Below are 15144 nucleotides of genomic sequence, written 5' to 3' on the forward strand. Positions count from 1 at the left end.
CTTTTTGGCTCAGGATGGGAATGTTTCGTCCTGATGTTTTCGAATGCTTACTGTCAAAATGTGTTTTCACTAGCAAGAAACACACCATCAACAAGTTAGGTTTAAGTGATTTATTAACAGAATGAAAGATATTGTATTATGATCAATATTGAGTTTCTTGGATGCTGTCGCATTGTGGAGAATATTGGTGGGCACGACAGACCCCTAGGACCCTTCAGAGAGAAGGAATTAGAGGCTCTACTAATTCAAATGAGATCAACCCAAAGGCTACTTTTCAATGGCGGGAGGGGTCTGCGTCGTGCAAGTTTGACAATCACTTCACTCAGTGACCAATCAGGTGAGTGCAGGTGTGAATGTATTGTGTATACAACGAAATGAATGAATGCCTTTCAGGACAGACTCTCCAAATCCTTCAGGAGAGATCACACTGCCTTTGAGGCCATTTGGAACAGGATAAACACTTTTGCTTTTGGACAACATTTTATACAAAGTAGTTAGTTTGAAACGCACTGAGGCCTTAAAGGTACCCTGTGGCATTTTCTTTCTATTAAGTGTTACTGATCAAATGCATTGTGAATCCTTGAGGACCCAAAAAAGTGTTGGGTGCAATGCCTTCTTCATCAAACATCTGCAGAGCAGCACTTACCTTTGCTAGTGCACACATTGCTACCAAAGGTTTCACGCTTTTCAGCTTAGAAACATAGCAATGTGTATCATGTGTGTATTATGCTGTATGCGTGTGCATGAGCAAGAAACAAAAAGGGGACCCAATCATAACATTGGACCTCATGCATGAATCACACGTATGTACAGATTTGATCTTATATCAGTGCCTGAAATGGACCGGTACTCAGATTTTTGTCCAAATGAGTGCTTACCCTGATTCCCTTGTAAATTACAATTTCTCACCCAATAATATGTAATAATAATAATAATAATAATAATAATAATAATAATTAGTGCCTTTCAGCCTTTACTTTCATTTCACAGCATTTATATACATGGAAACAAATTGTGTCCTCTGCATTCAATGAGAGCAGTGGGTAGCCATGGGCACAACTTGGGGTTCAGTGTCCTGTTCAGCATAGCTCACCTGGTAGAGCTGGCACCCCACGTACCAAGGCTGAATTACTAGTATAGACCTGTACCAAAATACAACATTATCCAGTACAATACTTAGTTTTTATACTATAGCAAATATAGAAACAAAACAATTTCACTCACTCCCTCTGGAACGGTCGACTGGTCTGCTGATTCTCCCAGTTGGCCACAGCTGTGGTCCCACAGCACACCCAGGAGGCAGGAGGAGAGAGTGAGTGCAGGTGATCAGTACAGACATGGACCCAGATAGGACATTATCCAGCAACGTTTTCTTTTAATCTAGAAAGAATGGCACGACGCCAATACTAATATAAGGCATATATATATATATATATATAGCCTATAAGTTATTTTCACGATGCCACTACAAAGCTGTCAACTGACAGCGTGCAACAAACTAAAAGCCATACTGTAGCAAACAATACAGCAAAGAGTACGATAAACATCATTACACTGACAATCCCACAGAAGACAATATGCTGCACCATCCATCAACATGCATTTCAGAAATTCCTACTGCCATCAAAAAGCCCCATTTATGCAAAAAGCACATTGTGTGCAAAGTATGAAGGAGTAATGTACGAAACAGAGCACTCTATCACAGTGAAACAAAGTGAACGTGTGCCACTTGCATAAGCAATATATATTAAACAATAAAGCAAAGTGTGAGATTAACCTTCAGTTCTAAACTCATTTTATTCCCTTAGCTGACAAAACAACAGGCTACACTAGCAAGTCCTAAATGTTTGGCTGTGTAGGGCGGTACAGTCTAATGCATTTCCAAAATTTAAATCTGCAGTAAGAAAGGCAAATATTTTTGCCTTTGTACAAAAACATTAGATTTTAAAGGTGATGTAAGCAATGGTATGTAATGCAATTCTAATCCAATACACTTTTGTCAAACTCAATGACTATATCGTCACGCGCCGCTAGCTTTCTACTGTGTGTGCAGTGAAACAAACTGTGTTTGTACACAGCCCTGGCTCTATGAATGGGAAACTAACAAAGTGCATGGGGCAGAGCCAGCCAACACTAACTTGTTAGCCATTCCAGCCAATATGAGTGTCAGGTAACGTTAAATTACACACAGACATTTAGTTTACATTTAGGTTGCCAAGATACAGTAGCAGAAGAGCTGTCTGGAGCTGGTGTGCTGGCCCTGGCTAACATTAGTTAAATTACTTGTTGTGTCAAAAAATGTGTTTTTGTCTCAAAAACTGAACAGAATTTGGACAGGATGTACATAAAGAAGAATGAAAGGAGATGACAATGGTGGAAGTCACACAAGAGGATGAGAAGATGACAAGAAGACATGAAAGATGTTCGAAAGGAAGATGGACAGTAACATTTACGGGGTTGGGAGGGTTACTTTAAAAATGGAATGTAAATAAAAAATTACCAGTATCACAATATTAAAGTAATGTCACTTGAACACTGCAGAGCTGTATCTCAGCATTTTGTTCATTTCTGTAAAGAAAACTAAACTGAAATTGTATTTTTTAAAGTTTAGATTATTATTTAAGATATAAACTTTGAAGATCAGAGCACAAGCTATTTTCACAGAAGCTTCACTCTCTGACAAACAGCCTCGTCCTGCATTAGAGAGGTTCAAACAACCAAAGAGCTGATAGAACAATGAGAAGAAAAGACTGAATTTGTCCAAAAACAAAAGTCCATTAAGTGTGTGTGCGATTATTAAAAAATAAAAACTACATAACACAGACAGCACTGTGTAGAGTTCAGAGTTAGGGTTTCATCTAAATCTCTACTGTTGGGCTTCATTGTACAGTTTATCTGTTAAGATAAGATGCTCTTTTATTCATTTGACTGACTGATTAACATAGAGATCTCTACTGTTAATGTTATGCATTGATCATAAAATATGTCACTCATCTTATGTCAGGGGTCCTGCGGTTACTCAATGACAGAAAGGGGTCCCTTAAGGAAAAAAGGTTGGAAACCAGTGGCTTACACAATCCGAGCACATAGTCAGCCCACACATGGCAACAAATTAGGCTAAGAGCAATGTGTGTGTTTTTAAAAAGGCCAGATAGTCAGCACATATGATACAACTTACCAATGATGTTTTTATCCAGCAGCTGTCAGTCTGAAGAACAACTCAGGAAAAAAAGACATCGTCTTCATCACGGTAGCTTTCCAGCTACCTGCACGGAGCTAGCTGCTGCTCGCTAACAGTTCACCTGTTTGGCTGGCGGAGCTAACAGCTAACTGTCAGACATGGAGGGTTGAGTTATTCTCTGAGAAGAAGTTTATGAGTGAAACACACTAAGCCACACAATTCCTCATGTTGCTCTCTGGACTTTTCACACTTTCATAGTTAGTAGAAACAGCGAGGGAAAAGGAAATAGAGCAGGCAGGGTGCTAGCTTTTAAAACTCCCGGTGTTCGTGAGGGGGTACAAACAGACCACAGCGCCCCCTCTGGTGGTGGCTGCGTACTGTCGGAACCCCTTGGCTTTTTCACTAACTCACTTTGTACTATCAAAAATAATTTTCCTTTTTTCCAACATGGATTACAGCTCCTACTGCAATATTGATTTTAGTTGACACAATGACACGAGAGAACACAATTAAATAATAATAAATGCAAAAAAAAGACATAAGTGCACAACATTTTTGAGATTACTTAGACATTTATTTAATATTGTGAACTTATTAAGTGCCTGCCACATTGGAATTTATTTGGCAAATCAACATTTGTGTATGTAATATTTTGTTATAATTATAAGAAGAAATTCAATTTCTTTTGCAGGCGCACATTTTTGGCATCTTTATGTTCAAAAGAGGTTAAAGCAGATAGAGGTTCAATATTAATCTTTACTTTAAGGCTATCATTTTAAACTAAAATATAAACATAAAGCCTTTATTGACTGAAAGTTAAAATGACTCCTAATTTGGTTTGCAGAGGGAACATGAGCAGGCTGCAGGGAGTGGCAGTGAGTGGACAGAGAGGAAGCTGCTTATTGCCATCTGCTGATAGATAGTGACACTACCACAGTCACACTGCTTTTGCTTTTAAGAGTGTGACACTGATTGTTTGTGTCCAATTTGCCAAGTGAGACAACAGAGACATCGTGTGATTAATTCTGTTTAAATAAATGAAAACCAGACGAATTCAATAACCACTTTACAACATGAATTGCATTTATAAAATTTATTTATATAGATATATTCATCTATACAGTTATGTATGATAGTATGTATGTATTTATATAGAAATCTATGCATACTGCAATCCTTTCACAGAGGGGAACAGAACCACATATCAGCACTGTTAACACAATGACAGAAGCTCTGGATATTAAAAGGCCAGACATTCTGAATTCACCCACAGGGAACAAAAAGATGGCATCGCAAAAATATCTGAACACCAGCAACTCAGCTGTCTCCTCGACTCCAATTTCTTTAAATTACAATCACTTCAGTGATATTACAATCATATTTTATATGGAATAGTCCTACAGTTTAACTACACTCAGCTAAAGTCTGTACAGTTCATAAAACAGAAATGAAGGTTATTCAAGCAAGTTGGGAGATACTGGTGCCTGTGAGACATTTTCTCTGCCGCCCAGCGTCCGACAGCAACATTGGGGTCTGACTGGAGCGCTGAGCTGCTAGGAAACTTAACACAACCTGGGACACACAGGAAAGCATACGCCGAGAACTCAGAAATACGTTTTTTTTTCTTTTAGAAAAAAATACATAAGAGAGGGGAAAATGTATCTCCAAGATGCTCAAACGAGTCCAGAATTCGATTTAATCGCTTCAGTGCCTCTCCTTTTCCAATGATCCATGTGCAGAAATCAGCCAACAATTGACCCTTAAGTCTCACCACTTTTTGCTCTGTGCTCCAATAACAGCTGAGCAACCCTCAGTGAACTTTCTCCTCTCCTGTACTTAGATATGCTATGTGCTAGGCTAATCTATGTTGAAAAGGAAAAAGTCAACCAAGGCTTACTCAACTCAACTGGAGCATATAGCAACAAGAGGCAGGACTTAGGAAGGGTCAACAGAGTGACACTGACACGTTTGATTTGTCACAATGCCCAAAACATTTAGAAAAATTACCCACAACTGACCAAATGGCATAGCACGTAAACAAATGCATGAATAGCCTGAAATAAGACATTGTCCTCTTTTGCTTTCATTGATTCATTCTCTGGTGGACTCCACATTCCTCTCATTGTTGTCTGCTTTTTTGGCTTTTTTTTTTTTTAAAGAAAGAATTCTAACTCAGTCGTCTGTGTCAGGTTTTTTTTTTTTTTTTTTAGGTTTACAACCTTCCCCCTTATCACATAAGCACCTATTCAGATTAACGTGTGCCATTGAAAAGTATACACAAGTTTCTACACTCCTCACTATATATCTCAAATCAAAAAGCAGTCACATATTGCACTATGAATGCAAAAATACCAGTCTACACTATACAGAAAAGTGCTAACGTTTGTACAACTGCAAACATACAGTATGCTACACACAAACACAAGAAACATATACATCAATCAGTGTGTCTGTATGTATGCATTACCATCACACAGGCAGTTACGCCCTACAGTACAGTACAGTACAAGAACATTTTATGGTCTTCTTCCCCCTTTAAATGTCAGCTTTGAGCTTTAGTTCAACTTAGAGACTGAAGGGACAAAGCCTCCTGGGAGAAGTGTGGAGGTGCATGTGTAGTTTGGGTGGGAGGTGAGGCGGAGCCGCAGGTCCGTGCGGCCCTCCGCTGTCCCGTCACAGGTCGTTATAGTTTGTGTCGGGTTGTCAAGTACTCAAGGAAACTTCAGGAATGGACCTTGAAGGCCAGCAGCTGCTCGGAGTGCATATTGTTGAGCGAGCGCAGGTCGGGCAGTTTGAGCAGCAGCTTGGTGAAGATGGCCGACTCGTTGGGGTGGTTCTTGGTGATGAGGCTCCGCAGGGCGCGGATCAGCGTCTCCTGCAGGGCCTCCACCGAGTTCACGTTCTCAATGCCGGAACGATCTGGAGGAAGGGACAGTTGACAGTGTTAGGCTGAGACATGATGGGAATTAAAAATAAGAAAAACTATATAGTTTGGGTTCCAATGATACATCACTGTCATCTTGACACATGTATGAAAAGACAAGTACAGAACATTAATCAACAATTATTATAATAAAAGTAAGTCAAATTATCATACTGACACTGAACAAACAATATTTGTGGCTAAAATGTCAGCCTTAAGCTGCCAGGTGTGTTGGACCAATGCGTTAGCAAATAGCTACCTTATTAATTAATAGCTACTGGCAATATGGTAATTGCCACAAATTCAGTGGTTCCCAACCTTGGGGTTGAGACCCCGCTAAGGGCCAAAAGATCAATCTGAGCATTCATGAGATGGTCACTTTTCTCTAATCTTTTATTATTATTATTATTATTATTATTATTATTATTATTATTATTATTATTGTTGTTGTTGTTGTTGTTGTGAAACGCTGGAGAGACAAACCCACCTGCAGAGACCAGAACCACAGCAGTGAAGAGGCTCATCTCCTCCTCACTTAGGCCCAGGTTGATGAGCTTCTCACTGAAGTCAAACATGGAGTTGAGGAGGTCCCCGGCCCCCATGGCCCTCAGAGTGTCCACGCTGTATTTCTTCCCGCCCAGAAAGGTGACCGTGCGATCCTTCACGTCGAAAAGAGAAGCAAAGCGGACCACCAACACCTGCAGAGCACAAACACCGCTCTGTCAGTCTTGGTATAGCACCTGCTATTACAACATGAAAACTCAGAAATGTTCCATGGCACGCTGCTTTGGAAAATATAGCGTACCTCAAAGGTGCCGGCCTTCAGCAGGCTGACCTGGTCAGGCTGGGACAGGTCTCTGAAGCCTGGGATCTTCTTGGCGAACTCCACCACCTCCCTGACAGCCGGGGTGAAGCTGTGAGAAAACTCCTCCCACACCTCGTGGCCGGACTTCTGAGGGTCCACATGGGCAGATGTGTTCATTGGACAAACCTGAGGGTGGGACAGAGGAGAGAAGGATACATAAAACACACTGCATACAACCCACAATAATAAGTTTAATTCCTCAATTAAAGCATGCTGAGTTGGCTGTTTGGTCTCTTTATGCTCTTACCAGATACATTCTGTTGCCTCCTCTCCACAGGGGCCCACTGTAAACTCCATTGGCGAGGCCCTCGGTGGACGGAGCTCTGAAAGCTCCGTGAGTGTAGGCTGGACAGTGGCTGGTGGTGGCGGCACTCCTGGACAGTCTGAAGGGGCAGTGGTTGGCAGCGTTGTCCTCCTGAACCTGGGGGCCAAGGCTGGAGGGGGGGTCTTGTGCTGTCATGGTGACCAGGTTGTTGTGGTGGTTCCAGGTGTCCTGCTGCTCCTCATTCCTGTGGTTAGTGGTGTTTTTGTCAGAGCCACCGGTTGAGAGGCCTGTGGGGGGCGGGGCCTCAGCTGTCAGGCTGCTCTGCTCCTGGTTATACATGAAGGTCTCCTGGTGGGCCCTGGTCACAGAGCCAATCACCTCCTCCTCCCCACTGTCCGACGTGCTGGGCGAGGACGAGCTAGGGCTGGTGTCCATGGCCACAGTGGGTTCGGGGTCCAATTGGCTGGACGGTGGGCAAGAGGGGGTGGGGCCAGCATCCTCAGAGGTAGTTTCTGTGGCAGTGGCTGGCAGCGGTTTGCCGATAGGCAGTGTCTGGCTGCTGTGAAGCTGGCTGTGCAGCTGACTGTTGTTCATCATGTTGTTCATGGCACTCTGCATCTCCAGCAGCATGCGCTGTTTCTCCCGCTTGGGGATTCGGCCAAAGCGTACAGCTGAACAGAGACGAGACAATCATTTCAGAAGGATTCACCTTTATTTTTTTTAACAGTGTGGAGTTGTTATCAGTTTTTATTCTACAGTAATTAAATGCCATACTTCTCTCTCTGTGTTCAATGTAACTTTGGGTTTAATTAAAATATTTAGCAACCAAAAAATACCACCCTCTGATTGACCCACTCTCACACACTGAGTAGCATATATTATATTAAATATACAGTATTAAATAAATGAAATTACAATCAATTATAAAATGAATATTCAAATGAAAAAATACAGAGAACATCTATTTATCAATAAAATAATGAAATAATCCAATACTGTATTTTTTTCTGATCTGGGTTTTAAAAATGTATTTGATCCATATTCCCAAACTTTATGGCAGTGCAATACTAAATTGCTGGAGCAGTCATTTCAATACACTGAGACTATAATACAATGATCAAATCAAGGGTAATATTCTGTTTACTGATTACTGATACATTGTAAAGTAAGTTAGCCAGACGTTTAACAGCACATGTAATGCTACTTGAATTAAATTAGCCTTAGAAAACATCCTCAGTTCAAAGTATCTCTGTTAATTTACATAAATAATAAGGTAGCCCCCTGCTCTTCAGCCTGACAGTGAATACTACAGATACTCACAGTCTCTAGACATCCCCACCATCAGGCATTTCTTGAAGCGGCACTGCTGGCAGCGGTTCCTGTTGATCCTCATGATGGGGCAGCTCTCGTTCTTAAGGCACTTCTTATACTGGATGTTCTGCTGGATGCTCCTCCTGAAGAAGCCCTGTGTGTTCGCAAAGACAAACGGCGCACTGTGATGACAGAGGTCACACAAGTCACGGGGGGGGGGTGTTACAGAGCCGGTCTGCACTGTGTGTAGCTGACTAGAGCAACTGAAACTGCTGTTTTTATCATCTACGTCAGTGAATTAAGGATTTATTTCAATCAAACCAGAGCTTACAAAGACGGTTTGGTGAGTTTTATTTTGTTTCAATCCACTTTAAAGTGTCTTTTACAATTATCTGCTAAGTAAAATTACTGGTTTTTGGAGTCTGGCCGTAGCACTCATTTGTTTGGCCCCGAGATGCTGGTGCTCTAGTGTGACATCTAGTGGCGAGTGAATTATGGATATAACCTTTAATTCAATTACAATATTTGACCTTAAAATAATTTTAGAATGTTATAGAAAAGTTATTATTCCTTGCAGCTTTGAGTTTCAGTAAAACTGTATAATATTAGGTAACCAATGTAATCCAAAATGCGCGTGTGTGTGTTTCTCCTCTGAGGCGTATTGTGGTGCGTTTGCTCCCCACAGTTAACTAGGTCACACAGCGACGTGAAGTATGAGGGGCAGCTGATATAAATATGGGGAGAGTGAACTAGTTTCCCTGTCTCTGGTTGTAGCTGTACAGATGGCTATGCTGGTTGTGACCCACTTAAACCAAGCCCAAAGTCGTGAAAATCATTCTGATTCAGCGTTGAATGAGTGTGTGTGTGTGTGTGTGTGGAGCCGCCCTCACCTTACAGCCCTCACAGGCATGGACACCGTAGTGGAAACCCGAGGCCACGTCGCCGCACACCTTACACAGCAGCACCAGGCCGTTGATTTCTGATTGATATAAAAATGTATTCTTACAGTTCGTCTGAAAATTGAACACACCAGTGATTTTGCATGTTTTCACGCCTTTACTGAAATTAATATTTTGCACTGCTACCAACCATTTGTGAAAAGGGAAATTGAAATATTCAGAGGAATTTCTTCCATTCAAATAAATTCTCTTTTTTTGTACCACAGCTGTTTTTAAATGGATTGTTTTATGGTTCTGAACCCCCCCTCCCCCCCTCCCCTCGGTGCTACATTCACTGCATTAAAATGAGCAGAAACTAGTCACGTTGAAAGTAACAAATTAATAGAGTCTTGGTTTTGTTTGCTTTAATGTCATTTCTTCATTTCTCATTTTGTCACAAGTTAATTCAAATCTGTCCTCTGGCTCTGCTACAGTCAAATATACACTCACATCTTCTTTGCTGGATACCTTTAAGTTTTTCTGCTGACCAAAATTAAATTGTCTGATGGCCATAAGGGTAATTGTTCAGTGTCCTCCACTGGAATAAACCACTTCTGGTCGACAACGGCGCTTTCAAAGATGTGCATGCCTGTAGAGCGGCAACAAGCCGAGCCGATAAGTTGTCAGCTATCACATAAATCGCCACATTATTTTGAATGTTGATTAATTGTTTTGAGTTATTTTTGCCCCCAAAATCTGATCTCAGTTTCTCCAATGTGAATAATTTCTGCGATGTTTAGTCCTCTATGACAGAACACTGAACACTGTTGGATTGTGGACGAAACAAGACATTTGAGGAAGTCACCTTAAACGGTTATCAATATTTTTCACAATTTTCTGACATTTTATGGACCAAACAACTGATTAATTGAGAAAATGATTGACATATTAATAGATAATAAAAATAATTTGTGGTTGCAGCCGTACATATGTTTCTTTATAAATATGAAAAAAATACCCAAATACCTAAAGATTTACAAAACACATGAAAACATATTGGAGTGACCGTCTTACTTGTGATGCCACATTTTGCCGTGGAGGAGGAGCGTCCGCTTTTCTGAGTCCCTGGAAGGTTTTGGCCGTTGGCGGGGCGCGGGGGTTCAGCCGGCTGACCCAGCTGCTGGCGGCTGGGTGAGGAGCCGTGCAGTGGAGAGGACGACTGGTAGCTGCCGTTTGACGAGTCGCTGTGGCACGACTCCGGGCTAGAGCCAGAGCTGGATGAGCTGATGTAGGCTATTACGCCTCCTGGTGTACAACGGCAGAGAGAAAATGGGCCATGAGGACGGGGACTGCGGCAGAAACTCAACACTGTGCAGAGATTTGTGCTGGAGAAGTCCAATGTCAGGTGTATTGATTTCTTTTTTTATTGTCAACATGTTCCATTACAAGATGTATTGAGTGTGTATCAAAGGCTGATATATCTTCTTCCTCTGTGCCATAGAGCTCCATTGTTGTACAGAAACTATTAAAAACACATCAGTAAACCACACTGTTGCACTGGTTGACATGTTCCCTCATTACTATGAACACACACACTGAATAAAAAATAACAGATATAGTAGGAACCAATGGGGACATTGTGTTTTTTTTTTCTTGGAATTTGTTGACAAGGAATAAAAAATAAAATCCTTTTATTTTCTCCTGACGATATTCAAGCGTCTATAGGTGGCGCCTCTTACTTTCACGTCTGTTCTGTCATGTCACTACTAATGACTGACTCCCTGCTGTTCCCTTTCCCTTCAAATGAAATGCTAACTGCAACTATCAGCAGCTCCAGGCCGTTTTTTGCTGCCGAGCCAACGGGCTTAACATAAAGAGGGCAGATCATAATACGACAACAGCTCCTCAGCCAGTAGGAGCCGAGCAGACGGGCTGCTGCGGTCGATGAGCCAGTTTTTCCCCCTCAACATAGGCTGACCTGATTTCTTTCCTTGCCATTCTCAATGATTAGGTAACAGCCATTACATAATGTCAGCTTCACAAGGGTGTGTGTAGTAGGTAGTCTGGCCCATCCCTGCAGCCAGTCACATACACAGACTATTTAACAAATGGATCAAGTGCCAAATCTTACTCGAAATGGGTTGATTTTATTTCACCTGACATGTACTCATATAGTTCAACTTAAGTAACACTGCATATATTAGAGTTTAGTTTATGATTCTTGGACAAACATTGGCCGTTAACACACAGCAGTACTGGCATTAATGTGGAATTAAAAGCCCACTTCAACTAATTCAATTACAGATTTTCTCTGACAATAAGCATGCCTGCAGTAAAAACTATAGACAACAGACCAAGAACAGAGCGTCATTACAAACATAATAGGTCTGCTTAGAAATTCCCATTATCATTGTATTTCTGTGTTAGATAATATGGAACATGTTAAGCCAAACAAAAATATGTCTAAACATATTTTTCTGAATAAAACCTTAAAAATACCATGAATCACTTCAAGTGTAATGATATTAAACAAGGCGGCCTGATTAAAAACTGAATGTATTTATTATTATTTTATTATAATTACATTGTACTAGAGCAAAGTCAAAGTAACATGTTAAAAAGATTTTCTGTGGAGGACCAAGTTGCTTGTTTACTTGGTTTTATTTATTATACCCAACTTAAAAAGCTGGAACACTGAATACAGAAAAAGTACTGCATTCAGGTCCCATGGGAAATGTCTCTACTCAATAATTACAACAACCTGTTGTTCTAGTTAAACCAAATACTTTGGGGGAAAAACCCAATGTGTCCTGTTAACTGATTTTGGAAGCAGTTGTCATTAACTGACATGTAATGAAAAACGTTTGACTATATCAAACGGAATGTAACACTAACTATCAAATTATTATTCTGTTAACTGTTAACTGAATAAATGTCATCAAAACCAGAGATCAAATTATATATTTGCCACATGAAAACTGCGCTGTCCTATCTAGAAATACCTTTAAACCAAATGCCCTGATTAAAGAATGCGTAACACACAGAGTCACTTGTGTATCCCACGGGCCCTGAATGCACCGTAACTTCAGACGTTTTTTCAACACGCCCCCACGTGGAGCAAGCATGTTCTTTCCCCGGGAAAACTGGGTCACCGCGAGCCTCTGCGAGATACCTCACGTGTATCCGCGGCGGGACCCCACATCAGTTTGATGGGAGGAATTATGCAATGGCTACGTCACGGCGCCGCTCGGCCAATGAGCGGCGACGCACGGGGAGCGTAAACACAGGTGCACATGGCTAGGCTCATGGGTCCATGTGAGAGGAGACGACTGCAGTGCTGCTCGACCCGTGTATACCTGGGTAATAACAACAGCCCACTGCTACTCCTAGCCCTGTTTAACATAAACACCCAAGTACAAGCTTTAATGCGCTTCGTCACGATGTAAAGACTATTAAAACAGAATATTAAAAGACGACAACGTGCCCTCATTATGCTAGTCGTGCTACTTTGACCAAACGTAATTTCACTGTAGCTAACGGCAGGCTGTGACCGCAGTATTAAGCCCGTTGCAATAATATGCAGCCACTGTCATTTACCGAGAGTTAATAACGAGAGTTAAAGCGCACTCACCAGCTTTGGTCGACTCCATGTCCTGTGAGTTTTGGGGGGTTTTCCTCCTCCTCTGCTACCTCAGTGCTGTAGCCGTCTTTCTGTTTGTGTTCAGCAACTGAAAAGTCGCTGAGAAGCGGTTGAGAAACTGGCCGTTAAGCTACAACATTTAAATGAACGACGCCGGTAAAGACCGTAAAAACTACGACCGAACGTCAGCGACAGACTAGCGCAGATATAATTACACAGGAAGGACAAATCTCACATCAAGCCGAAGCTGCAAGTTTTCACACAACCGGATTTAACGACCCAGAAATGGCAGCTTTTCGTCTTCGACGGTGGTAGTGAATTAATTCTGTCGAAAAGAGAACACGACGGGTCTGTTTTCAGTGCAGTAGAGCTACAGCTAGAAACACAAGCCGTGTTCCATTGAAAGGTAGCACAGGGAACGGCTGCGATGAAGGCGTCGCTCCAGCGGTTTGGCGGACTGCTTTTGCAGGGACTGTTTCGAGTACCGAGCAGTGTGCAACCATGTGACCCATTTCATCGGCTCCTCCTCCCCCGCAGCCCTGCACTGGTGTCAATGTAACCCACTGACATACTTTCACCAATCAAAAGTGAACAAAGACAGTTGCCAAGTACTGTGTCCAAAAATACGAGTGCGTTGCAACATACTGCGGTGTGTAATTCTGCTGCTTATGAAAGATAGGCCTGAATCCAACGTTTGAAAGCGCCTTTTATTTAATTAGGGCAAAGGTAAAACTCAAACATGTCTCGTGAAAATATCTGGCAGGAATCTTAAAACACAAGTTCGCTTTATGCATTTTATCTTATGATACCTTTCTTACATTGCAAAAATAACCTTTACTCCTACATACCATAAAACGTGTGAAACATGTTATTTTAACCCTTTAAGGTTGATCCTCAGTTATATTGTACCTCCATTTAACAACCATTCTGGGGGGCTGGACCTCACTGATTACTGAAAAACACAACTTTATCAGTGATATATGAAAAATAAATAAAAATAAAACAAACCTACAATCAGTTTTGTTCTTAATTAAGACTCACTCATTTATAAAACCTTACATTGACATGGACATTATCTTATCTCTAAGTAAAGTCTAAACGGGAGGTATAGCAGTAGTTCCCCTTAAAGTGAGGAGCCCTGACTAAGTGACATATTTGATTTCCTATTATATACAATACATAACTGATAAGATAATGAACCCACACAGTGAACATAATAACTACAGGAAGCAATTTGGGTGAATTTTGAACATTATTTCCTGTGAATATTACATCACAGACAAGTATTCCTGAAAGTTTTTGGAACTTTTAATACAATTCTCTGCAATATGTTTTTTTTTTTTACAGCCACACAATGTTGATAGGCTTCTTTTTTGACCAAACTGTGTGTTTCTTCTCATTGTTCTCTTAGCTCTTTGGTTGTTTGAACTGCAAAACAGAGTTTTCCAAGTCCAAGGTGAGAGTTCTAAAATGTGACTTGGAAAACTCGGTCGGACATTTTCTTTCATTTCTGACAAAGAAAGTAATCAACCGATTAATCCATTATGATAATAATCATACGTTGCAACTCGAATGGAAAGCACATTAATGGTACTTGTATCATGTGAGATATGTTTGCAAACACACCAGTGTCTGGCAGTGGATGCTGATTAAGTAAGACACACATCAGACCAGTGGATCCAGTTCTAAGGCCTAATGTCACGAGGCTTTCGAGCCATTCTCCCCACCCCACTAAATTCTCACAAGGTTAACATGACATAGAAAAGCTTCCCTCCTCTCCTTCTCCAAACAGCAGGCAGGAGACGGCCACATAAGCGCCACACAAACATAGCACCAGCCATTTCCCAAGGCGCTCTCAATGCCAGCTAATGTTTCCTCGCTCACTTCAATGAAAGCTTTTAGGAGTAAGCAATCCCACGCTGCACCATCCCGTTCTCCACTTTCTTTTTGGGGGGATTTTTACAGAGAAGGTCAGGGGTTACTGCTGCTCCACAGACTAATGTAAGAGGAGACAATAGAGCAGGAGTAACATGAGAGATGACCGTTGTTCTCACTCCCCCCTTCCATGTTCTCATTTGACC

The 15144-nt window shown here is 41.4% G+C and overlaps 1 protein-coding gene and 1 long non-coding RNA gene across 2 annotated transcripts; both read right to left on the minus strand.

The window, feature by feature from the left end:
* Positions 1-960: 960 nt before the first annotated feature.
* On the minus strand, positions 961-3516 carry LOC127358139 (uncharacterized). Its single transcript, XR_007882369.1, has 2 exons — positions 3179-3516; positions 961-1273 (listed from the first exon to the last, which is right to left on the minus strand). It is a non-coding gene; the product is annotated as an uncharacterized LOC127358139 (long non-coding RNA).
* Positions 3517-4259: 743 nt separating this feature from the next.
* On the minus strand, positions 4260-13557 carry nr1d2b (nuclear receptor subfamily 1, group D, member 2b). Its single transcript, XM_051390799.1, has 8 exons — positions 13055-13557; positions 10498-10728; positions 9436-9524; positions 8555-8699; positions 7217-7905; positions 6910-7095; positions 6592-6802; positions 4260-6100 (listed from the first exon to the last, which is right to left on the minus strand). The coding sequence occupies exons 1-8, from the start codon at positions 13071-13073 to the stop codon at positions 5904-5906; spliced, it is 1767 nt and encodes a 588-aa protein (XP_051246759.1). The 5' UTR covers positions 13074-13557; the 3' UTR covers positions 4260-5903.
* Between the last annotated feature and the right edge of the window lie 1587 nt (positions 13558-15144).

This window comes from Dicentrarchus labrax, unplaced genomic scaffold (genome assembly GCF_905237075.1).
Source record: "Dicentrarchus labrax unplaced genomic scaffold, dlabrax2021, whole genome shotgun sequence".
NCBI classification, from domain to species: domain Eukaryota; kingdom Metazoa; phylum Chordata; class Actinopteri; family Moronidae; genus Dicentrarchus; species Dicentrarchus labrax.